At 41.0% G+C, this 26,751-nt stretch overlaps 1 protein-coding gene across 7 annotated transcripts; it reads right to left on the bottom strand.

Annotated features, from left to right (window-relative positions):
* Positions 1 to 1,052: 1,052 nt before the first annotated feature.
* On the bottom strand, positions 1,053 to 15,017 carry LOC110973968 (retinol dehydrogenase 8-like). 7 transcript variants are annotated; one of them, XM_087135369.1, is made up of 7 exons: positions 14,924 to 15,017; positions 10,647 to 10,803; positions 10,143 to 10,356; positions 8,144 to 8,312; positions 7,477 to 7,656; positions 6,625 to 6,721; positions 1,053 to 6,191 (listed from the first exon to the last, which is right to left on the bottom strand). In XM_087135369.1, the coding sequence occupies exons 3-7, from the start codon at positions 10,230 to 10,232 to the stop codon at positions 5,861 to 5,863; spliced, it is 867 nt and encodes a 288-aa protein (XP_086991495.1). In that variant the 5' UTR covers positions 10,233 to 10,356; positions 10,647 to 10,803; positions 14,924 to 15,017; the 3' UTR covers positions 1,053 to 5,860. The 7 variants fall into 7 exon arrangements, with proteins under 7 accessions (XP_086991495.1, XP_086991497.1, XP_022080927.1 ...); XM_087135371.1 differs by having other exon boundaries at positions 10,143 to 10,257; XM_022225235.2 differs by having other exon boundaries at positions 10,647 to 10,699; positions 14,924 to 14,983.
* Between the last annotated feature and the right edge of the window lie 11,734 nt (positions 15,018 to 26,751).

Below are 26,751 nucleotides of genomic sequence, written 5' to 3'. Positions count from 1 at the left end.
TATTAATCTTTGCTTTCATCGAATGCCGTATCATAATAAAAAAAGGTTGATGACATTTGGTGTCGGATATGTTGGTAGAAGGTTCACTAAACAGTGTCGTATGCAACCAACTAGCCAATAAGCACGCAAAACATATTCCTAATAGTTTCTTAGCAATACATCAACGAGTTAATCAATGACCATGACAAAACTGCAATCTCATTTAACCACTCGAAAAAAGATCTTTGACTGGTCAAAACTGACACCGCCTCAAGCAGGACCGCCCCCTCATTGGTTGAAAAGAGCTGCGTGTGTGTGATGAATGACACGTCTGGATGGCTAGCTGCTTCGCTACCACGCAAACTGTTTGTCGATGAATGACCACGGCAAAACTGCAGCGTCACTACATAGCGCTAAAAAGGTCCCCAACCTTTACAGCAATAGATTTACAATACCGGTAAAGTTTATTGCAACGCTTGGTCTAAATGTTTACTCATTGTAGCATGCTTTGAAAATGTGTCAATATATAACCACACGTACATTTTACCGTAGTATGGAATTCCATTGCTGCCATTTTACGCGGTGTCTGTGGGGTATTTCGGCGTGGATCTCTCCACACTTTCCGCCGTCGACGGAGCTTGTCGCGTTGTGCGTCGCATTGTCGCATTGCCTCATTGTGGCATTTTCATTGAAATAGAATTTGTTTCGCATTCTCCGCCAGGAGGGCGCTGTTGCTGTTGTGACTGCGGTTTTTAGCACAACCATCCCCTGTGATTATTCCCGTCCGGACAAGTTTTAAAGAGCTTTCCTTTCCGAGTTCAAGTTTATGCCATAAGATGAATAGGCCTATATCTTCAGATTATACGTTAATGAATCCCCTTTTGCGTTGCCACGTGGGCAGTATCCTTTGAAACATTATATTAGCCACTGGCCAAAGGCCTTACGCTGTAGCTTGGAGCGAACCTATTACCTTTTTAAAGCACTTGGACGGTAACCCCTACCCTATTTTAAACAAAGTTGGATCCATTTAAAACACTAGGACTAGATGACGACAGCAGGACCGTCAGTGGATATAAAGTAGTACAAGTTTATTAAACAAAATACTTTCATAAATTCTACAATTCCCGAGCACAGAAGTTTTGCTCAAGTAGTTCTTTATTTCTAGTCTAGAACAGAATCAAATTAAGCTTTTCATAGCTATGATTAGTGCTGCATCCTGTGTGCATGCATTCTTTCTTGGTATGTCATGTTACAGAAATCCCGAAAAGCTATTGAACATATTTTTAAAAAATGTCAATTTTGTTAGCATGCGTCAAAGCGACGATGCGACAGCGCGACGCTACAATGACGGCACAACGCGACAATGCGCTGTCGACGGCAGAAGTGTTGGGAGATCCAGGCTAAAACGCCCCACATGCGCCGCGTAAAATGGCAGCAATGGAATTCTATATTTTAGGCAAGTGTAAGTATCTGCTTCAAACTGAAGGCAATTGCTTCAATTGAAGGAAACTAAGGAAGCATATAAGGGCTACTTTTAAAAAAAGTTCAAGATAATATCTCGCCGCGGTGAGTTATTTATCTCGCCGTGGTGAGGGCAAAACTATGAGCAAACTCGTTTTGCTGTTTTCGCGAATTGACGCCAGAAATGTATACACATGTAACAATTTTGCACCTAGCACGCGCTATGGCAAAAGCGAATAGGCAAACTGAGTCAAATTTTAGCGTTTTCACAAAGAGGCAAATAATGTTTGTTACAAAATGAACCATTTCTGAATACCATTTTAATTCAAATGCCGTGACATATGAAACACCAGCTTCAGAGATTTGATTTTAAACAAGTCAGGTGTATTTATTATACAAACACAAATGCCCCGCCCCGAATGAACTCCCCTAACCCCGATTCAATAGAGCAAATTGTAGTAAAACATGCATGAGAACATGAAACAGTTGTGTACACATTTCAATATTAAAGAGTAAAGCATGGGGATTAGGAATATTTCGGAAATTCAGGTTTGAGAAAATAATGGAAAACAAAGTGGAAGTTCCTGAAGTTATTGCGCTGACGAGTATTCTATTGTTTTAGTTGAATTGACAATTGGCCTCATTATTTTACTACCAAATTCAATAGCGTTCTTAAGATTATAGGGAATAATCCACACACCAAATTTGAGGTCAAACGGATAAAGAACTCTCAAGTTATCGCGCTGACAAGAAGTCGGCGGGGCATAAAAAAATCTTTGTTCACAATTAGTCCATGACACTTAGGTTACATCTTTGGGAGGGCGACCTACAGGAACGCTAACCCTTTTTATTCATTACTTCTTTCATTTCATTGATTCAGGATTATGAACACTCCTCTTTGTGACCTAAAAGATCTTATATCGTTAGATATCTTACTGACTGATACCATTTACTGTCCCTTCAATCCAGACATTACAGTGGAACATTACGATTGATTACTAAGGAAGCCATGCAATCATTATTGTTTAATATTTTACCTATACTAAACTATAGACGATGGTTCATGACATTCAAGTAAATTAAAAGCATGTGATAAATAATTGTCATACTGAAAATACCACGGCTATTTCCATCATCACCACAACTTCATTCATATTATTTGTAGGCTGTAAAAACCCAGTGGGAAAAACCGGCAGGAAAAAAAACACGGGAAAAAGGCTTGAAAATAACCTTATACCTTAGACTCATAGCTCAAAACACCTCCTCGACGCGGAGTGATACATTCCACAATAAGAACTTAATTTAGTTTTAATTTGCTACCCCGCTCAACCGAACGAAATTAATTAATTAATCCATCTTTGAAATAACGAACGAAATTACATTTCAATCCTAGAGTTATTACTTGGAGGTGGAAATTCACCCTTATCACAAGACGTGGATTCTTACATTTCAGACCCTTTCCCAGTTGTTTTAGGACAGAATAGTCAGTAAGTCCCTCCATATCCAAAGAGACACGGTGTACATTTCTCTGATATGTGGCTGTAATATTTACTGTTTTGACAACTTCCAAAGACAAAACTGCTGATTTTTCTCCGGTCGTAAATAAAATGGTACTAAAAATGGACAGGGCGCCCCCTTTTTGTCTGTTGCCGTGGGCGCGGCGCCGCCATCTTGTCTTTACTGGTTGCACCCATTGATCTCCATTATGGAGAGCAATGGTTGCACCGCACCAAATACCTGCCCATAAAAAAACGGTGCAACATCGGATGGAACTGCGCCGCTTGTTAACTTTCGCGAAGAGGTTGCTTCCTTTTTTTCTCAAAAAGTCAAGATTATGGCCAGAAGTTCGTTTTAATTTTATTGCGGTTAGCCACGGGTTTTTTTTAATCGCCTTTCCCCGAAGACGCCCCCAAAATAGCAGTAAAACTATGCGTTCTGCTCTGAATGTAGCCGCCTGCCTCTATCCAAAATAGGCCCACAATTTGTGACTTTTTGTGAAAGAAATACTCCAAACTGGAAATAGTCAGTCCCAAATTTGGGATATGAAATTATTTCTATGATTTCTCCTGATTATGGCATGTCTTATTGTAAAAAGTAAACAACAAAAAAAAACCATGGGATCACAAAACGTTAATGAGCTCGCGCAGAAATACGACCATTTGGTGGAATGCACCCATATTAGCGTGAGAACCAGCGCGCCAACCAGCACCCGCGCGCGTATTCCATTCGTATGCACTATCCTTCCTACTTCATAATGACGTCACACTTCCATTACACTATAAACTACATGTAACAAACTGTCAAAACGTACATGTATACAGTCAGTATTTTTAATTTGTGTTATTGCTTATCTTATTATTAAGAGAAATGATTGTACGGTACGCAGCCCTTTCGTATTTCTATCACCGGTTATGAACAGTATTACCTTAGGTAACAGCGTCGAAAAATAGTGTGCCTGGCGCGGTCTTGTCATTTTCAGGCGGTTTACGTGACGAAAGTAAACAACTTTTCCATGATTACATACGAGGGATTCGGAAATACGGCATCAGTGTCTCAAAAGTCTCTTATTTGTTGAATGCATGTTGTTTGCAAAGACCTATAGGGATGGCTTGGGTCAGCTGCAGCTACAGATATAGTGTAAACGAATAACTCCGATTGTCAGTACCTGAACTACCTATCTGTGAACTACCTGCAAATGGGAGGAATCTATGCGATAAAGTTTTCACTATCACATAACTAATAAAATATAACTGGATTTGCTTGACGTTTTTTTACAATCACTGTTCCCACAATGAACCAAGTTTGAATGTAGTTGTGCTGTTACTGACTGTTCCTTTTGCAGCTCATTTGTATTTTGATACTAGTTGTGAGAGCAATTAATTGGGTCTGGGTCAAGGATATCAGCATTGGAGCTATAAAGGTTTCACTAGGAACATGTAATCATGCTTTTTCTGTAGGACTTGACAAATCTTGTATAATTGCATTTGTCATATCAGAAGTCATTTTTTTGCATCCATTCTACCCTTGGAATGTGGAAATCTTTTCTAGTGAAAAGAAAAAAAATGTATTCGGCAACCCCCTAAATTCTAAGTCTCTAAACTGAAAATCTGGTACCATCCTCATTTCCCTTTTCAATGCTACGCTTATGAATAACACGACTCATAATTGAAGGTGAATGGAAAGTTGATATACATTACTGAAGTTTTGATTCACTTAGACATTTCTATGTTGCTTTGGTGGTCTGTTGCTGTTGTGCGTTCAAAATAAAAACATACAGATCTTGCAGTACTTTTAATGTTTTATGCATTATGTATTATGAGCCTTCATTGTTGCTTATTAGTTCTAATCATAGAAAAGTTGTGGAAAGTATGTTTTACAGATCTGCTAAGGTGAGGCATAAAAGTGCTGTAACATATCAAAGGAAACATAGGAGTGTGATGCAGGGCGACATTATTCGTGAGTATCTGTTTAATGTGAACTTATATTTAATTCCGGGCGTGTGCAGACATAGAAGAGGGGAATCCAGTTTCCACTCAAACATCTCATCAAACTTGTGAACTGAAGAGTCACTGAAATTTCCAGCTCATCAGCATGTCTTTCAAACACTTCCCATTTCATCATGAGGGCAACAAATCTTTGATTTTGTCGATCTTTGCCCTGAGTTGTGAATGTTTGTCCTTGCAAGCCTGACAAAGTTTACTATTATGCAAGTATAGGTTTCCTTCACGAAATAATGGCCATCCATAAACACGTTCACCGTAAGTTGTATGTATGCAAATTACAGTGCAACTGGTAAACGCTGGTATCGATACCAAAGGCAACAGTGAAAACAATGAGTGCAGCAATGCATCGTTTGTGTTTTCGATACTAAGAGCAGGAATCAGTATTTTATTTGACTCGAAAACGACACTCTGCTCTTAAAACGCCGTATTTGAACTCAAATTTTGGAAAGAAAGGGTGGCGTCTCCAAAGTGGAGTGTCAGGAAGAGATTCTTGAGGACCTTTTCTACGTTTTGGCTTAGTGCGTTACCGTCGCTAGGAAAACTCAATATGAAGAGATATCACAGAAGGCATTTTTTGGCAGTCAAATTCGCTGTTTTAATTTTTTGGTCGTGGCGAGTGAGTCAGTAAACTCTCACATTAATCATTTGCACTTGTCTGCTGATTTTCTGAAATGTCATGCAAGTAAGAAACTCACCCTACTCTTTACACGTACATCAATACTTTTTATTTGAAATAAACCATTTAGTCAGTGAAAATCACTGCTTTTATGGTCGTCCCATTTTTATCAACAAGGGCGAAAAGCGTCATCTGCTAGCCCAAAACCCGCTGCTGTCATCTGCAAGTACTGAGCAAGCGCAGTTCTAAATAAACTAAATTCCCTTTGGAATAACGGGACACGAACATACAGGAACAGGGCCTACTTATAAACCATATCCACGAAGTTTTTCATATCAAGTTGTGCGTCTGTATGAGGGTCAATAAATTTCTTGGCAGCTGCTTTCTTGTATACCTCGTGGATCTGGTAACGTAGGTGGGGGTTTTCACTCACTATGGCCTCCAGAATCAGATTGGCTACTTCGTCGGCGCTCACCATTGTTTTCATCATGGGCCCTGCTATTTCCCCCGCAAACTTCAAAAACTCATCTCTCAAAGGGGGATCGAAATTCTTGGATTTCTCAGCAGGAGATAGGGTCCGAATTTTGCTGATCAATGCTGTTTTTACCGGCCCAGGTTCCACAAGGCTCATTCTGGCAAAGCACATAGATCGGTAAAAGTTACTTTGTTAAGTGCACTTCAGGAACACATTGTTTTGACGCACTTTCACTGACGTCGTTACATATCCTCAGTACTGAAAAGAAATGTTAGCCTTTATTGTATTGAAAAATACGATGACCACATCTGGAGGGCACTCTAGAGGTTAATAAATAAATGAAGGTACATTGGGTATTTCAATGTGGGGCTTCCTCTTAGTTGTGGGCAATGTCTCTTGCGTCCACACCATCTTTAATTAAGCTGACTGAATACAGCAAAATTGCTCTTGAGAATTATAATAGGCCTACTCATAACTCTTTATTGAAGTCAGTGGAGTTTCCGAAGTTGAGAAGGAGTTAAAATCGGGGGAGAGGGAGACGGAGGGGAAGAAGAGGTTACCAAAAAAAGTGGTTTGCCGTTTCTAATCACCTGATGTTGTATGTACGTTTCAGCACAGAGGCACTTGATTCAGTAAAGCCCTCCAAGGCAAATTTGGTAGCAGTATAGGTGGCCGAGAAAGGCACGCCTGTAAAATAGAAATGTTGCAGACCTTTAAGAATGAGATTCGGACGAAGCATTGGAATGTTATCCGTCTAGAGCAGAACCACTCCGTCATCGGTTGAAAAAATCTGCATGGGTCGGGAGCATGCATCTTCTTGTCGTTGGTAAACCAGCGAAGGTCACTTCCGACCAAAGGAGAGCCGCCATTGTGTTAAGAAAATAACGCCCTCTCCTGAGGTCAATATCAACGCCCTTCATGCTTCAACGATATCGGCTTTGGTCAGTGCACTGGATCCGAGATGTTGGCCAAATTTCCCCCTTAATACTTGAGGTGCAGTGGCACCATGCGGATGTGAATTGTTTAAGGAATGTTTAATATTTTGAAAGCATGTTTGATGTACAAAGCAATGTGTCATGAACAATAGCACGACGTCAAATCTCTTTCTGAACTGAGTAAGGTTCTTAAGAGAACTGATCGACTAAACGTTCAGGGCAATGCATTAAGTTCTTTTTTTTTCCAGAGACTAAAGTGGAAAGCTTTAATACTCCCTCGCCCTTGAAGGGATTCCTTTAGACCCTATCAGTCCGTGCTATCAACCAGGCCTCCCAGGGCTAGGGCCTCATCTGTTATTGTCTGCGTGTCTCCGCTCATTTCTGAAGGAGCGAAGGCCTAGCTAGACCTAGCTCTAGATAACAGATTCGAATGCAGCCTCGTGGATGATCCGCAGGGAAATACAGCAGACTCGTCTGTAATAATCGTGTATAGCAAACAGAACTAACCCCACACAGCAGCCACACTGCTGACGTTGATGATCCGGCCAGACGTCTGCCTCTTCATCGCTGGTAACACGGCTCGCATGGTCCTCACTGCGCCCCAGAAGTTGGTGTCCATCATGGCCTGGCAAGCCTCCAAGGGCAGCTGGTCGATGGCATCTGTTTCCGTGTAGCCAGCATTGTTCACTGAAAGGGGGACAGGTTCAAGAATAGCCGTAAAACAAATTTGTTTTAGAGTGTCTGTACGATCTCATGATGCTTGGTTTCACCGTTCTGTGCTTTCTAGAGCAGATTCCTGTGCTTACATAAGCCTGCAATGACAAAGTCTAAGCTGATAAAAAGTTGACTCTGTCTAGTGTCTTGACACTGACCCTAACTAGATATTGTGTACCAACACAAATATTTCTCTGCATTCAACTAGAAACAAGCACCCATAGTACTCAACATAAAACACAAGGAACAATTTGTGCGCATTGCCTTGTTTATTCAGTCCTCTACAGGGAAGCAGCACGGATTTTTAAGTATTTTTTTGACCGAGCGACCCTCCCGCAAATGAGAAAAGATACGAGAACTATCGAATTTAAATAGGGTGCGTTTAAGCCTCTTAGCATGGGCATGGTAATTTTATCCTGTGACGCAGTCTTTCATCAAATTCAGCAACTTTGTGTATTACCAAGAACATCGATTCTTCCATTTTCTTTTAAAATCTCATCCGCGACCAATTTGATGGTGGCCTCCTTAGTCACGTCAAGTTCTCGGATGAAGAGCGACTTGTTCAGGGTGTCTCCGGCTGCTTTCTCCAAGTCAGTTTTGGACTTGAGATTCCTCATTGTGGCATAAACCTGTGTCAAAAGGGAAACGTTAGGACCTGAGAGCGGATTCTTTCATATCTAACATGTTTGTTGTCAAGGGAATGTGTGCCAAAGCTGCCGAGCTTAATTAACTGTTTTACGCGGCATGTGTCCCAAAACAACAATTTATGAAGTAGGGAAGCTAGTATCGCTCATTTTGTAGTTTTCAACAGAACTATTTCCCCTGTGCTACCACATTGCAAAATATTTGTATAAGAACCTTGCAGTTGTGTTTGTAACTTACTTAAAAAATGGATATTGTGTCCCTTCTTTGAAGTAGACGTAGTTAAGTTTCTTTCAGTGAAATTTCTTTTACAATACGAACCAGGAACCTATAGATATGCATTCAATCAAACAACGACGTGTATTCATTCGGTATGGAAAGAAATACATTTGCATAGGACACTCACTAATTAAGTAAAATCAACACACTTTTTCTTACATGTATTCGGTGCATAGGGTAAGATTTCTTTTAGCCCAAACATAAATTTCTTTGGGCTTAATTTCAAAAATTAATTTAAATTTGCAGATGTAAAACGAATTTCTTTGCACTAATTGATACTTCCGCCTCTTGTAACCAGTTGGGTGCCACTAAAAAAATACACCGACGCGTTGCCATACTCTACCAGTATTAACTTAGAGTCAACTGATGAGGGGGCACAAGGACTTATGACAAAGAACATTAATGGTAAACCGGGGGGGGGTTACATGGTTCACATAGCCTTAGTGCGTAATAGCGTACCCTTTCTTCCTACTAAATGTCTATATAGAGAATGGTCACTTGCCTCAAATTGACTTCCGTGTTTACGACTTTCGTTTTCCAAAGAGGATGCGATACTGCGAACAGCACCTGGCAGATCAAAGTCCCGCTATGCACGGTGACGCGTTCAATCGGCGAGACCAGTATGCAAAGCCCCTTGATGCGACACATCACCTAGCTGAAAACCAGAGTTCGGGTGGCTGAACCCGGGTTTTTTGGTGGATGAGAATTCACGGCACAACGACAGTTCATCTGGTGAACGTATGCGTGGACATTAACATGTTTGTAACGAAATGCATAGGGCCTACTGAAAGGAAGTGTAAAAAAGCCCGAAGACAATCAGAGTTTTTGGTCAGTCGTGCAAGAGCAGCATAACGGTTTTCTGTTACAATAGCAAAAAAAAAATCAAGGAACTGTCGCCGGGGCGTACTGTGCACTCGTGGTGGCGCCAGCCTAGCAACGGTATGCAGCTCATCAACTGAGAGATGCCGAACTGGAAAACGTTTTTTAGACCACAATGCCTCCTCCATTTACAAAGAAAGTTGTCCAAAATGCGGAAGAAACGCTTACAAATTACTGTGTCGCAAAAGGATTGGACTTTTCTTTTATTTCATGATGGTGTTTTTATTTTCAGAGGTCATTAAATAAAACACGTGTGAGGTATAATAAAACAACACGGTTTATTTCGGTTGGACAGTGGATGTTAACTCCCTCGGTATTGGGAGTTAACAAACTAGTTCCCGAGGCGAAGTTTCAATTAATTTTGTATAATATGTGTGTGGACCAAGTGCTTCCCGCACGATCAAGTATAAAGTGCGCCATCGCTACGAATCGTTCCCCGAGAACACGGGTACTGCAGCGCACATCGCATTCACAAAAGCCGTGCCCGTAATCGGTGCAAGCACACTCGGTACATGTATCTTTCATTATCTTATGGGAAGTCAACACAGAGCCCTTGCTTTTTCTTCTCGGTGACTTATTCGATTTTTCCCTCTCTCTGTGCACCCTTTTTTCCGATACCTTAATCTACACCTTGTTGAATGAAAAGATCTTGGCATCACCTTGAATCGTGCGTCCTTGGCCATCATCACTGCCGTGGCCAGCCCTATCCCTGTCGAACAGCCAGTAATGAGCACAGTCTGATGTGCCATCTTTACCTCTATAGATTAACAGATCCTAAAAAAGAATCCACTGGAGCAAATCCCTAAGCGCTGAGGTAGGGTTGAAAGTTGGCCTTTTGTAGGTCTGTCGGAATTATCTGGCTAAACAAAAAACCTGCCCGAAGGGCAAAATAGAGTGCTAACATAAATGGTGTCGGGGTTGTTGGCAATTGTTCACGGTCTAAGTCGAACTATGTGTCAGTCGAGTATGTAACCAAGCACCAACTAGCCAATAAGCACGCAAAACATATTTCAAATAGTTCCCCAGCAATACATCAACGGGTTAATCAACAACTGGTACATAACTTAACCACTCGATGAAAAGGTCTGCCATCTTTACAGTAACAGATTATTGGCAATTGTAGGTACTTTCATAAGTTGCTAAGCTACTTTATCGGCACTCACCATTGTCTTCATCATGGGCCCAGCAAATTTCTCCATAAATTTCAAAAATTCATCTATCAAAGAGAAGGGGGGTCAAAATTTTCGCTCAGCTGGAGATACTGACTCAAACATGCTGACCACTGCTTTTGGCACCGGTCCAGGTTCCACAAGGCTCATTCTGGCAAAGCACATAGATCAGTAAAAGTTACTCTGTTAAGTGCACTCCAGGGAGATATTTTCTGGACGTACACATGGTAGTTTTGGGCCAATGTCGGAAAATGTGCAAACGAATTAGAAATAGCAGCATTCGTTTTCTTGCGAAATAAACGGATATTCAAACCCCCGTCCCTACAAGTAAAACTTCTACTTCAAGGAGGGTGCCTTCATTCGTACATTGAGCCAGCGTTCAATTTCCTGATTTTGGACATTCCTTTTTGCGCGAAACTGAATGCACCTCTGCAATCCTGCGTTTATTTAATTGAACTGGATCTATTTCGTAAAATGTCACGTACAGGCAGTTTCGCGCAAAGCGTTATTCAACGTATGCCTCTTGGTCAAGAATTAGAATTCGTTTGTGCTAACAGAAGGTACACTACACTCTTAGAAGTGTTTAGTTGAATGGTTAAATATTTGAATATTCATGATTGAAAAAAAATTCATATTGTTATTGGACACTACGGCTATTGAAGGAAACCTATAAAAACTAGCGCTAAAGGAACCCTCCTTCTAGTGCAGCGTTTCACAGAAAGCTAGTTAGTTTTTACAGTTTGATAACAAAACGCACTATGAATGAATAACATAACATTTTTATCGTGTCATGATTCGTGTAGCCTTGTATGTTCTGATCGAATTGAACGTATAGTTTTCGATTTTGAATCAAATGAAAATCAATACTCACTTCCAAAGGGTCATGGAAAAAAAACAGATTTTTAGCGAATAAGAATGCACGTTTGTTGTAATTGGCAAGGAATACGTCAATCCAAAATCCCAGTCACGTATTTGTAACTTCTTTAATGAAAAGTCAGAAAATGCAAAATGAAGTACAAACGTAAATGGTGTCGGATTCGGTGACAGCTGTTCACGGTCTAAGTTTAACTACAACAGTCACGTATGCAACCAAGCAACCAACTAGCCAATAATTATACACGCAAAGCATGTTCTAAATATTTCCCTAAGCAACACATCAACACATGACAAAACTTCAGTATCACTTTACCACTCGAAAAAACGGTCTGCGACACTAACAGTAACATATTGTCGACAATCGATTTTTGACAACCAACATGGTTAATGTTCACTGATCTGGGGAAATGCTTTGAAAATTTGTCCATAAATATGTAATTACACGCGTATTAGACCCCCTTTATAATGTGATGACCAAGTACGAGAACCTGTTTGAAACCAAACGCGATTTTATGTGTACTTCCTTATTTTATTTTAAGTGGGAATGAAACAAAACACCTAAAACGACATATTTGGAAGTAACGGAAAAACCACTGCACGGCTTTAGATTTTATTCACAATGGGGTTGCAGTTATAAGACATCAAATATAAGACACAACTGCTCAAAGCTGACATCACTCATCAGCTTTTCTATGGGCCTCGAGCTGGACCAGGTGAAGGCGTTGTTTTCTTAGCAGCAGAGGTTCCTTTGGTAGGGAATGAACTTCGCTAGTTCACGAACGACAAGGAAACGCACGTGTCACGGTCGCATCGCCAACAACAAAGTGAATTTTCCCGACCAACACAGCTCTTTTCATTCGATGGGGGGGGGGGCTTCTGCGTGAGTCGGATATCAGCCTTGGCGAGTACACAAAACCTGACTCACCTACGTTATGTTATAATACCGTTAAAAGGGGACAGTGTGTTTCTTTTTTTTTTTTTTGAGAAATGTGGAGTGTGTTTTACACAGTGATTTTTATGTGTAATTAGAATCAATTTGATTAAAGCCCAACCAAACCAAAGCTACAATATTCCAAACAAATTATGCAAATCCCTTTCTCTGTCGAGCTCGAATGATTACTAATTTGCAGTTTGCAGCAGACAACATTTTGGATAGAGGCTGTGCAGTGGCTTGTCGACAGAACTGTGCACCTGACAACTTTTGCCACAATAGACCGATTGCGCCAGCTAAGTCACTTGACCTATAGTGGGTATCAGATATCAACAAACACGGCTTCCACCCAAAGCAAAGTGTGCCGTAAGTAACATTTACCAAATATAAAACCGACGGTAGGCACCGCACTCTGACTACTGATGTGCTAGGGACTGTACCGTAACTTCGCTGTATTGTTTTACACAAAACTCAAAACACACGTTGCTATGGGGTTGATACCCACTATAGGTCACGTGATTTAGCGGACGCAATCGGTCTATTGGAGAAACCATGAATCGGCTAGTTAGGCCTAATATGACTAGTAAGAATCAAACAGTAAGTAAGCCGGCCTAAGGTGCAACTATTCCTCAATAACTACAAAATCATTAATTGGGGGGGACCCATTACAAGTATCTGGATGGAGCTAGTTTTGGAAACTTTCCATACCCATGTCTAGTAGTCACGCACCAAAGCAATTAACAAAACCATTTTGAGGGGTGGGTGGGGGATTCGACGTGTTTTATTCGTGTAAGAACTAATTTCCTATAAATTAGCTTGTTTGACATAATATTTTTTCCGCATTCGTTTCTTCTTTAATGTCAGTTTGACGTTTCGATCTGGGTAAGATTGATTTCATCCTTAACACCTTGAACCCCTTTTGTAAAGTTGGCAGACCTTTCTGACGTGGATCAACAAACCTAACCCCTTGAGGCATAATGGGGGGTAGTTACACAGGGTACTTGTTTGATTGATTAATTGATTAATTAATTGCCTGCCTGACTGTCTGGCAGTGGCGTTTCCAGCGGGGGCTCCCGACGGATTTTTGTCACTTTTATTTTCATTTTAATGTTTAGAAGTTTTCATTTTAATATTATGTATCAGATATTGGCATCAAAACTTCAAGAAACCAACACCATGAAATAAAAGTTAGGATTTCTGGACCCTGAGTAAGGCTTTGATATTTTTTCTCCCCCAACATCATGTCAAATAAACCTGAAGCCGCATTCGCCTTTTAATTTGCCCCTTGCATGGCACCAAAAGCAGGATATGCTACTGTTGTCTGGCTTATCGGTTACTTTCTTACTCGAGCTTTGCGAGCTGAGTATCAGGTAATCATCAATAACCTTAACTAAATTGCAGCATCACTGAATTATTCCAAAAAGGTCTTCCACCTTTATATTATGGGAGATTCTTAAAATAGATTTTTGCAACTTGTGGGAGGGGCGCTATCTGGTGGGGGGTGTGCATGAACAGGCACACCAGAACACCCTGGGCTCGGATCTCTGCTGGTATTATTGCTATTTAAATTACAGAAGTATACAGGCAAACAGCGGAGGCGACGGCAAACATGAGGAATTAAAGAAAAAGAAATACAGCCTAAGTTAATTGTTCCTTTTAGGTGAATGGCAGGAATTATACAATCTGAATGGCACAGTTTAACCCTAAAAGGATAAAATTGGAAATTTCTCGAAAAACAGTTTATCTAGCCATCCTTTCAATTGATTAATTGTAAAGAAAATTAAATTCACACTGTGGACTTCCTACTGATGGAAATAACAAATAATTATCCCATCCTAAAATTACATGTACATTGGAATAAAGACTATTAATCAATATCCCTCCAGTCCTGGGAAGATTACTCTCTAATTACTGTGTACCTAAGAGATAGAATCTAATATAATTGAAGTCCATTCATTCCAAACAATTACAAAATTAAAGCAATAATCATCTTCAATAAGCAAGGGATTTACATGTCACTAAATCCTCAAGTACATGTGCATGTGCCCGGCTTATTAATTTATATGTCACAATTTGCCCAACATGTGCCTATACATGTTCATGCAAGTAATGTACACTTATGCGAAACCAGTAACTTCCTTCAATGATCCTTCCTTAAATGATCAAAACTACATAACCCCACATAATTACTGCACCATAGATCCTACTCATAGTTTCGGTCTCGGCACCATGGACGTCGATACAGATATATTATATACACATGTATATGCAAACCAGACTTGTCTGAGCACACTGCTATAAGGCCGCCATTATTTTACCGCCCGAGAGTAAAACCACTTGCCCAATTTACCCATGAAATAATGTATTTATACCTTCCCACGTTGTCTAACAATTTCTCCACTCCCTTAAAAACCCATTCGATGATTTACATGAAATTTACAAGCTCAGGAAGAGTGAAATTTACCTATATTCAGCAGCAAACAGGCCAACAGCGGAAGCGACGGCAAACTTGAGGAATTTCCCTGCCACCGCATGATGGCGCTGTTGCTTCACACCAGCATACTCACAATTATATGTACGACATGCATGACATCCCTCACAAACTCATGTTCTAACGTTAGCTAATCCTTAGGAATATTTGCAATATGGCGTACTTTTTGAGGCAGTAGAGGTGGCCCTAACTGTTCGATAACTGATGGAGATTGCATCAGTACTTTCATCTTTTATCCTCGATGATTATGAACAAAGGGTTGATTAACATATGAGTGACATTACTAGTAGTATAGAATTTGACAGTTCGACTCCACCCCCCTTTTCCACTCTGTTTCCTCACTCTTCACCGCCCAAAGCGCCGGGGTTTCCCACTTCACTCACCTTGACCTTTGGCCCCGGCGCTTCTACTGCTCTTGCACGGCACAAAAAGGGTCTTTCCTTCGCTTTCCCAACCGTACTGCTCTTGCACTGCACAAACAGGAAATTTCCGGTCGCTACAAGTCTCGACTTGCCCGACCTGAACTCGTGACTTCTACTTAAAGTGCGGCTCTGTTTTAGGCCAAATGCGCTCTGTTTACAACCGCTTCAAATAAACGGACTATAAAAACAATGTCTAACCAAACCTACATCGTAACCAACGATTATGAGCGTCTCAATGCCGACAGTTGCGATCCCAACGTCACCTTTGGTCCTTTTGACCCGAGTAAATTGATTATTTCAAAACCCGTGATTAAAGACAATAAACATGCAACTGTCTGCAGCTCCTCTATTTTTTATTACCACAACGGCTGAGAAAAAAAGCCTGTTCACTATGACGATCGAACCCTGTTACGGCATAAACCCGCTGTATAAATACGGTACTAGAGACAAAACCCCCGAAAATATCAAGGGCCACCAAATCTGCTACCAAATTGAGCAACCTACTAGTCGGTATCGAGTCTAACATTCTTTCTAATACCATAAACGCCTACAAAGCCAGTCGTAATATTGATGATTTGAACAAGATCGAATACGTCCCCTTAAACCACCTTACACGGCCAAGAACCGAATGTATGTTAAAATAGATCCCCATGCTTCTCGAAAAAAGACCTATTTTCAAATATCGAGAAATTACCGATAAGAGATGTGACGCGCAATCTTTTATTCACCCAAAAGACGTGTACTACGGTACTCACGGTTCAATGTCATGTGGCGCCAGTGTTAGGTATAAAGTATCAGCGGCTATGTTGAAAATTTGCAAGGACGGTATTATTTCAAATAAATCTGTGCTACAAGCGTTTAGTGGATTTGATTATGAAGACGAGCTTGAAGATTGAGAAAAAAATGAAATTTAATTCGGAGATATGTTAAAAAACTAGCAATGCAAAACATTGAAGATTTGAGAAAAAATGAAACAAATTTTAGAAACTAATATAAAAACATATATGGAAAACAAAAAATGTAAAAAAAATATTGGTAAAGGAAATACCAAATGTCTCTTTTGCAAAAACGTTAAAGGGTCCATTAACGTAATAGATGGCAGCGATTCTAACTGACTGTTGCCAAATTCATTCGTGCAAGGACTGTAGGAAATGCACACAATGCGAAGGATGTACCAATTGTTCTAATTGTAAATCTTGCCAGGAATGCGATGGTTGTTTGGGTTATCAGTCTTGTGAAAATTGTATCGAATGCGTCAATTGTTTTAATTGTATTTATTGTATCAATTGTATAAACCAGATAGATGTACATTTTACGATATTTTTAAATGGCACTTATAAAAAACTAAAACTAATTATTGCAAATGACTCTTTACCCTTAACAAAAATAGACTTAGACAAAGACTTGGAAAAATTAGGCTTAATGATTGATGAACCCGAAGAATTACCTGATAATTTTTATGGTTGTACCAACTGCCATGATTGTATTGGATGCAAAAGATTCCACAATTGTATTAGATGTGAAAATTGTGAAAATTGCGTCGATTGTGGAAACTGTATCGATTGTACCAATTGTTACAGTTGTTATTGTTGCATCAACTGCTAAACTTTTGAAGGCAAATCACATTTAGCATTTGAACGGGATGAATATGGTTTTGGCCACTATTATGAGATGAGACTAAGGAGACCAAACGAGTCCTACCCCGAGCCTCCGGCCAAACCTGTAGAGGGTGCTTTTCAGGTTCTTTAGAATACAGAAAGAGATTTTGAAATAATAAAAGCAAACAAAAACAGATTGTTACGAGCTCACGAAAGAGGTATACGTCAGCGAGTTGACCTTTTTTAAAAAACACAAGCGAGGAGAGCTAGTAGACAACAATGGCGCTGGGGTTTTAATCGAGTTTTTTATAACGCGTATATAATAAAAAAGATGACGACTTAAACATTTACCCAATTTGACTTTAAACTCGGCCGAACAAGCGGAGACTAAAGTTTACAGACTCAGAAAGATCGAAGAAATCAAATCCCAGATTCAAAGAGAACGCAACACACGCGAAGCTAGCTACAAAAGACTAAACGGGTTTAAACAGCACTAGGTTATGTGGAATACGGCGTAGAAGCATTGGGCGCTACCTCGGCAGCCGTCGGAATTCCCGCTCTTTTGGGCAGTGTCTCGGCACCCGTGGGACTTGTCATGGAAGGTATCGCTATCGGTGCGTTTGGCGCTTACGCTTTGCTTAAGTACACCACTCGCAGGCTGTCTCACAAATCCAAAAAACACGATCAAATTCGTTTACTCGCCGATGCCAAGCTAAACACCATCGAGGAATACGTTTCGCACGCGATTGAAGACGGTGACGTATCGCAAGAAGAATTGGTGCTAATTTTATCCGAGCTGAAAAAGTTTAACGAAATGAAAGAAAAGATCAGATCAAGTACTAGCACCAAATTACAAGAAAGTAAATCGACGAGTAAAGAAGAATTTGAACGACAAGTCAATGAGAGAGCAGAAACACTAGCCAACGAACGAGCGGCCGTTTAAAAAAAGATATTATGAAAAAACTGGGCGAGTAAGTTTTACAAAGTCGGTCGGTTTTACAAAGACCCGCCTCCATTGTATCGAGAAGCGAGCAAAGCGATCCCAACGGCACCTTGTTTTTGAGCGTAGTAAAATAAACGCGTATAAAATAAATGGGAGTCAATTTTAGTAATCAGTTCATATTAGTAAACAAAGACCATACAAAATGCCCAAGGTCACCCGACAAGAATTCGTAGATCGGTGGACCACAGATCAGATGTCATTTTATCAAAATCAAGTCAATTTTGCGGTGTATTGCGCAACGACTGTGTGTGGAATCGATTTTGCCGAATTGTCGACTCCAATCATTACGTTTCTGATTTAATGAATTTCCACGTGTATTATACGGTAAGAAAGATCTTTTTTGAGTGTCAGATTCCACTGTTTACTGATACTGTGTTTGATTCTTGTAATGATTATTACGATAACAACGCGTTTTATGCCACTTGCCGCGACTTTAAGGTGGATCCAAACAAGTCCTTTAGGCAGACCGGTGATCCTTATACAAACGGCCTCGGTACCGCTTACTCTTACGACAGAGCTACTTGGGCTGATACCGGAGTAAAAAACTGGCCATCCGTTCCAGGGAGAAACTACGACCCAAAGTAGACTTATAATGAATATAGCCTCGAAGGATCTCGACTGGCAGCCCGTGGGTTCGGGTCTAACGATGAAATATAAAATTGACTGGATTTCACAAGACGATAAAGTCAAAACCGTGTGGCAAGACTTTATTCCACGAAAAAGGACCAAGATTACAGACGTTGGCATTATACATGTAAACGAGTCTATTAGGGTTTAGGTATATGCGTTACTCGGTGCACAAGCAGAAACAATGACCAGCGTTTTAGCCGACAGCACCGGATTAGAGGCGCAACGGCAATTTATTACGAACGTAGAGAGTCAAATAAGTTCAGCCCCCGATCTCAAACAGTCGATTGAAAAATTTCAAGATTCGTTGCAAAACGCCAAGACGCCTTTAGACTTTGTAGTCGCCCCGGGGTTATATTCTGGTGCCTTCCGACATGGATTTACTCGTCGGTACGTTTGAAGGTTACAACAATGATTTACAAATCGCGACACCAGACATGCATAATGGTCACATAGCGGGTTTAAATTTGGAGCCTGAGGTTGAAGACGATTTTGTGGATCCTGACCAAGTACCCGAACCAAAGCAACCCGACCAAGTACCCGAACCAAAGGAAAAAACCTTTAGACGTACACAACGAAGAAAAACTGTCTTTAATTATAGGAGCCATTGCCCTGGGTGGTCTCGGTTTTATGTTGTATACAGTTTTAACTTAAACGAAAAACTCAAGGCGTAAAAAAAAACCTCTCAAATTTGAGAAGGGGTTAATTTTTTATTTTACCCAACTTACTTTAACTACTTACTTTACCCTCTGCACATAGGTCAAAATCAAAACACCTACATCGATCCAACCGCTTTACTCGCCACATTGAACAGCCAGCTCAAAACACTACCGATGATTCCGGGCAAAGCGCCCAGAGCAGACAACCCAAGTTTCTTCAATACGTTCGCCAAGTTTCACAGTTGACGTTTGATCCAATCGGTTACACCCCCTTTACTCGGAGGTTTAGGTTCAGGCGTGGGTTCAGGCGTAATATTAGGAGCGCCGACAGCTCTGACAGCGGCTACGATGCTACTTACGATGGTACTCACAGCCAAACTAAAAGCCGTTAAAATGCTTACGATCGTTACGCCTTGTTCTCTAAACAACGTTTGTATATTCTCACGTAAAGTTGTGTCGTCATTTATGACCCTTTCAATCGTTTCCTTAATGCGATTAATTTGTGTACGAAGCTGGCTCGTGTTTCTGTCGATGACCTCTAACCTGGCCCGTCTTTCGACTCGCAAGTCGTCCAATTGTTGTTGAAGTTCTGCACGTTCTCCTTCAGATGTCGCTTCTTCTAACTCGTTTTCAAACTGTGGAATTTTTGCGTCCAACCGATCTAATTTACCCTGGTTTACAAATAATTCTCCTTTTATGGTTTGTGCCAATTTATTTGCAGCGGCGAGTTCTCTGTAATTTAATCCTTCTGTTTGAACGTCAACGTCACGTGTTTAGTCTTCTACGATTTTGATCGCTCTATTGGCTTCTTGAGGAAGGGCTTGTGGTGGTGCTTCGGGATTGAGTTTTGACGCTTCTTGGCTAATCTTGATTTTTCAGATTTATTTTTACCAATGACGTAATCGGTAAATCCTAAAATGCGTCTTATAAAATCGACGTTTGTTCTTTGTCTAATAGTATTTAGGCTAAGAAATACATTATTGTTATTTTGGGGGGTTAAGAGAACTTTTTTGCCTTCAAACTTTACAAACAGGCGGTCTATGGAATCTAAATTAAACACGTTTGGATCTTTAATTAACACTTTGTACCCAGTTTCTTTTTGAACCGCGTCGTAAATTGGTACATTTTATCTTTGGTTAACTCCAGACTTAAATCTGACAAGCCTGGTCTCTGCCCTTCTACAAGAGTCGTCTCTTGTTACGGTGTATCATAGGTATCGTCCCATGTCACCTCTTCGTCTTCTGGGTCTTCTGGTTCGGTCCCATCTTCAAAACGATCCATTTCAACGTTTTCAATTCCTCCTTCTGCCATTTTATACTTTAACTTTAAAATAAACGATTTAAACTTCAACTACTGGGCAAACTTGCGGGCAACACACCTTGTGCCACGAGCCACCCCTGGGTAGTTAATGCACCGCTAGCGAGCGCGGTCATTTTTGCTACGTCTTTGATGGACAACAGATCCAAATCTGGCGGTTTAATTTTTAACAGCCTTTTGCCTAGCATGGCGTGTCCCACGGAAATGGCTGAGACTACGGCACCGTGGTAGATCGTTTTGCGATTCTGATTACACTTATGTTTGTGTTACTCATTTTTGTTTTGTTACTTTTGTTATATACGCTTTTAAATTTACTCCATGTCTAAAACTTCTTGGTCTAAATTTTTTTGGTCGCTCGCTACGCGCGCTTTTGGTGGTGCTTGAATCGTTTGAACTTCAATAGGCGCCGATTTATTTTTAAAAATTTTAAAAAGTGCAAGCGCTCCAATAGCCAGGCCACCCAATATTAAATTTCTGTTTTCTGTAACCGTTTTATAAATTTCATTTTCAGAGAACGGTTCACACGGTTCACTCACCGCTATTTTGGCTAACTGCTGCTTCATTTTTTTGTTATGCCCTGCCAGTCGTTTACCCTGCTCCACGCGTTTCGGGTTTTTAGTCTTGGTTACTGTCTGTACCTGCGTCTTTGCTGGACTTGTTGTTGTTTGTTGTTCTTCCGTTGACAGCTTCTTTTAATATAAGAAAACTCTTGTTAAACTCCAGATGCTTAGTCGTAATTAACGTAGCTATCAGTGGTGATAGGTACACGCCGTATTTGTAGCAAAGTTCACTTAGTAGGTAACCCATCGCCAAATAGGTAATAGACGGCACCCTTGTGCTTGCTCCTCAAAGCTAGGGCCAGGTCTCGGTTTGAGTTCGTATTCCAAGGTCAAATCCGAAATTGAATATTCCGCAGCCGTGTCTGCGGAGTTAACCACTTTGTCGTGACCTTTGAAAGTCAGCTGATACGTCAAAGGCTCTTTAAACCCCGACGGATAGAAAGGGCTGTGATCTGTCAACATCGGCGTGTCTAACGAAATCGCGTATCTATTTTTGAAAGCGTCTGCAATTGCTTTATCTTTACCATTGCTGGCACCTTCGTTTTTGTCGCCCGCACCTAAAGGCAACTTAGCCACGGTTTTCCCTTTCCAACCCAAAGTATGCCATATTTTTCGTCTGTGCAATTGGTAGCCAGTCGTCCTTAAAATTGTGAAATACGTCCGCCTCTCTGTAACTGACGATTTTGTTTCCCTTTAAGCTGACGTCGATTTCTGAAACCAAGTTTCTCGCCCTGTTGTTAAACACAGTCCGGTTATCGTCGGAGGCACCGTCTAAATCAAGTTTAAAAGCCAGTTTCGCAGTGCCGAGTACTATTACGTCGTCAATGCCTAACGCGGGGAATTTTACGTTTAACGTGTGACCAGCGGCTATGGTCCTCGGGTTATGGGTGATGGTTACTTCGCGTCTTTCGCCTTTGATCGCGCGAAGTACTTTGAGCCTGCGACTCGGGCTTAGTTTTTTGGTGTATTGTTGAGACATTTTTCTTAATATATTACTTTTATAACATACGATTTTTATTTTACTTGGAAAATCTTAAACAAGAAGGCCAAGCGCGATAAATGATACACCGGCCTCAAAGAACATTTCTTGGTATTCCATTAATTTATTTCGCTTACAATACATTTCACTTTGAATCTCTAAAAGCATGTCACCAATATGATCGATATCAGCGAGTATGTCACCCAGCATTTGCTCGATGTTTGTCGTGTCAGCTTGAATTTTTGCCAGTTGATTTTTAATTTCTTGGTTCATTTTTGAGTTTAAGTTCTTTTAAAATACAGCTAGTGAACTTAACTGTACCGGTACACCAAAAAAACCAACAAATCAGTTCTGCCTAAAATCCACACCAATTCTCTAACCTTTTGATCTTCGGACGTCGACGGCACGCAGAAATCTGATAACTTGGGTTCTGGTGGTAAACTTCTCCACTTTTTTTACCAGTCAACTCCGAGTAAGCCCGTAAAACTTCGTTCACGTCTACAAACGTCTGACTCGTGCGCTCTTGTTTCATGCGCTCGTTTAGAAAGTCTAGCAAAGGAGCTCGATTTTCTTGCCAGGTTTCTTTCGCTTGTGTCAGTTGTTCTATGGCTAAGTCGTGACATTTACGTTCCTCGTCTACTTAGAAGCCGTGAAGAAAATTTACAAAAGGTCACCTTTGACTTGGCCTGAGTTAATAATGGTAGACTCGGGGTCAGAATTTATAGGCGAGTTCAAAAAGTTGATGGTTAAACATCGGGTAGAAATTCAAACGGGTGAACCGGGCGTACATCGGTCGCAGGGGATCGTGAAATGGTTTAATCGAACTTTAGTACGTCTTTTGACTCGTGCATTTACCGTCGCATCTCACGACTGCGTAAGTATAGCCGCAGGGCTTGTGGATCTGGGTTTTGACGGTGTTTGATGGGAATGAGGGGAGACGCTCTAAAACAGACTCAGCGAAATCAACGTAAATGACAAAAGGTGCATCTTGTTTGTTCTTGTAATTTTTTAAATTGTAAAATGTTTTATAAGTTTATAAGAACCGATTTCCTTTAACTCGTCTAACGCTTTCTTCTCGATGAAAGTTTTGTAAAAATCAAAAAAGTGCACGAGATCGTATTCAAAGAAACCGGGTATCAATTCCCAATTGTGGTAGATACCCTGAAAGCGCCTCACGTTTCTAATGTCGACTTCTGCCATTTCTTCGGGTTGAGTGTAAGCTTTAATCGCTTTGATGAGATCTTGTTTTACGACTCTGCCCTTGTGCGTAAATGGGATGTCGTTGTCTTGGACCGTTTTCAACAGCTGACGATATGACTGACGCGGGAGGTACCTGAATTGCTTTTGGTTCGTTCGGATGGCTTGAACGAGTTCGGGCTTAGTGTGAAATTTACGCTTGGGTGCCTTAATGGAATGTTATAATGCTTGACAAAATCTGCTAAAAACGCTTTCTTGAATCGATTGAAGGTTGATAATAGTGGTCTGTGTTTTGGGTTGTTCATGTCTCTGTTTATATCTAGGTTGTTAAAATTTTCTCATTTTTTTCTGACGACTTGACTGGACATTTTTTTTTATATATTGTTATTTTTTATATATAGTCCGTTTATTTAAGGTGGTCGTGAACAGAGCGCATTTGACCTAAACAGAGCCGCGCTTTAAGTAGAAGTCACGAGTTCAGGCCGGACAAGTCTCGGCGACTTGTAGCGACCGGAAATTTCCTGTTTGTGCAGTGCAAGAGCAGTACGGTTGGGAAAGCGAGGGAAAGACCCTTTTGTGCAGTGTAAGAGCAGTAGAAGCGCCGGGGCCAAAGGTCAAGGTGAGTAAAGTGGGAAACCCCGGCGCTTTGGGCGGTGAAGAGTGAGGAAACAGAGTGGAAAAGGGGGGGTGGAGTCGAACTGTCAAATTCCTTACTACTTCACTATGTTTCAAGTCTATTGCCAAACTTATCATTGCACTGCCGACTTTACAACAAGTCTACCGTACAGAAGACAGGCGTAAATCCCGGGAGGGGTAGGGATATCCCCCACACACTTTTGGTGGGAAGGGGCTTTTGAATCGCCCCCTATCACTGTGAGGACAAAAATAAGGCGGACTGTGGACTTACTCCAGTCAGGCTTGTCCGGTAGGATCAATATTGAACTGACGTGATGTGGTGACCCCAGGGTTCGTTAAAACATACTTTTAATTTTGTACAATTTTCTGACATACACTACTCAAAAAAGGTTGAGGACCTCTTTGTATTTTGTGTATATTATAATTATGAGATATTTTTATACCAGGCAAGATATGGGACGGAGGGGTACCCCTCCCCCCTTACCTGGCAATCCCTATACACAAGCCAGACTATTGTTACCTAGCACACCCCCCCAGAAGTCTGTAAAGAATTCCTGAGATTCTGATCAAACAATGACCAATCTCTCTCTCTCTGTCCAATATCTTGCTTCAAATGGATATTTTACTGCTGATAGTGTGCATTATTTGGATGTTTTGAAACACTTTTTATTTTTTTTTATTCCAATGAGAATACCATATCTAGACAAACAAAAAATGAAGGATCTACACCCCATTTATTGCTTGGGAAAAACTTGCAAGATAAGAAAAAAGTGGTCCTTTTTTTGGAGTAGTGTATTTACAAACTAACTTAGAATCCAATTATTCGATCGAGCTCTGATTTCACTTTCATAACCTGCCCTGGGTAGAGCGCCCTCCGTCAGCTATAGACGGCCATTTTCGTAATTTCTTAATTGATAAAAATACATTTACGCCAAATGCGGAGACTTTCCAGCTAATTCTACCTCTGTCCATACTGGATAACCTAGTTTGGTCGCCTTTGAGGTAGGGACTTCCCCTTGGCAGGTGTAAGTTTCACCAGAGCCAGCCTCTTGCTAGGTCCCACAGGAATGTGCAATAAATGTCTCTGCCACGTGGCCCTATGGCATTGTGTACACAAAGGCTGCATAGGCGAGCCACGGCCTGTCCTCTCTCCCTCTGTGATGTTTTTTGAGCTGTCTAGACAGCTGTCTGGATAGTTTTATGTGGGGGGGTCACATATTTGTTGACTTGGTGGAACCCCCCACCCCAATGGATAAAAGGTGCTGCGACCGTATTGTGACCTTTTTTTCTCGGATTTTTTTTTTTTACTTGTAGGCATTGGAAGACACCCAGGAACACCCTCAAATCATTTTAAATGCCATTGCAAGGGTCCTTGGGGTTGAAGGGATTGATTACAAATGGCCGTCTATGAAAGACGGATGGGCAGCTTGTAAAAAAAATCACGTCGGTGCAATGCAGCATGATGCACCCATTGTGATTGGAATTCAGCGTTCACCTATTACATAACAGGCCTATTTGGATTGTTACATTACCTGGATGATAAAACAGATGCACAAATAAATTCTCAGCGATATAGTTTTATTTTCAAATTGTAATCCGCCAGTCCAGTTATTGACCGCCTCAGTAGTTGCTCTTGGCAGCCCTCGGTGTTAGTGACTGTTGGTCTTAAGTGTCCCTTACAACTCACTGTTTCTGGTAAGCCCCTTCAACTCGGTTTGAGTGTGGTGTTATAAGGAGCATCGAATAACATATAACACAAAATCACACATAAATTGTCCAGTACCACTTTCCGACTCACAAATGAAATTTCAGTAATATTGTGCCAAATAGTGCCTTAGATTTCTATCAAAACCTGAACGGTGTAAATGTATAAATTTCAAGTTAATTCTCAGATACTTCTTTGAATTCATATTTGGCCAGGGACAATCTGAAGACAAGCCACTCAGTCTTATGACGTGCAAATACATTTTCATCCAAATGTCATTGCTGAATTAAGTTCACTTACACTTCCATTGTGTCTCATAAATAAACCTATACGGTAATCCAACTTCTTCGCTAGAACTGGTCCATAATACCAGCGTCCAGTTGATTACGGACTTCAAAACAAATTTCGCAGGCACTGTATTTTAGTTAAATCAATCCAGATATCTTACTAACCCAAACAGTAGGGCCCAATTTTGAGTAATTTTAGTTTTCATCCTAGCTTACGGCTTATTTGGCTGTGAAATGTAATCGTTGCCAGGCAATTCAGTCAAACTACGGATGTACTAGACTCCGCACTGTGGCAACCCATGGTCGAGTTCGGGCGGCCTGTTCTTGACTCGGGTTTCTTGTTCTCGCGCTCGAACCGCGGGAACACGACTGAAGCACACTGTTCTCGGAACAAGATTACACACCACCTCCTCGTCAGGGTTTTACAGGAACACACGGAAAAACTCGTGAGATTTTGATTTTTGAACAGCTGCAAAAAGTAGAAAGATGGCTTCCAAAGCCATAGACAATGGGAAGTTTTGCAAAATTAACATTAATTATTTTCCATAACACACTGAGTGTTCCTGTTTGTATAGAAAAGAATTAAGCCCATCCATACATTAACTCTCGAATACTAACGTAGCCTACATGGACGCCTCCATGTTGCAGTTGCTTGTCACTAACGGCCGACCCACGAACAACAAAATTGAGCTGTTCGTGAACATACGGGAGCAAGCCGCCCGAACTCGGCGAGCAGTTCGTGAACATACGGGAACAAGCCGCCCGAGCTATCGGCCCGTGAGTAAGGCTGACATAATTATGACAATAGAGG

Source organism: Acanthaster planci, linkage group LG04 (assembly GCF_054643075.1).
Source record: "Acanthaster planci isolate LZ-2023a linkage group LG04, COTS_SCS, whole genome shotgun sequence".
Taxonomy (NCBI): Eukaryota; Metazoa; Echinodermata; class Asteroidea; order Valvatida; family Acanthasteridae; genus Acanthaster; species Acanthaster planci.
The sequence above is the reverse complement of the archived record's forward strand: the minus strand, read 5'-3'. Positions and strand labels throughout refer to the sequence as shown.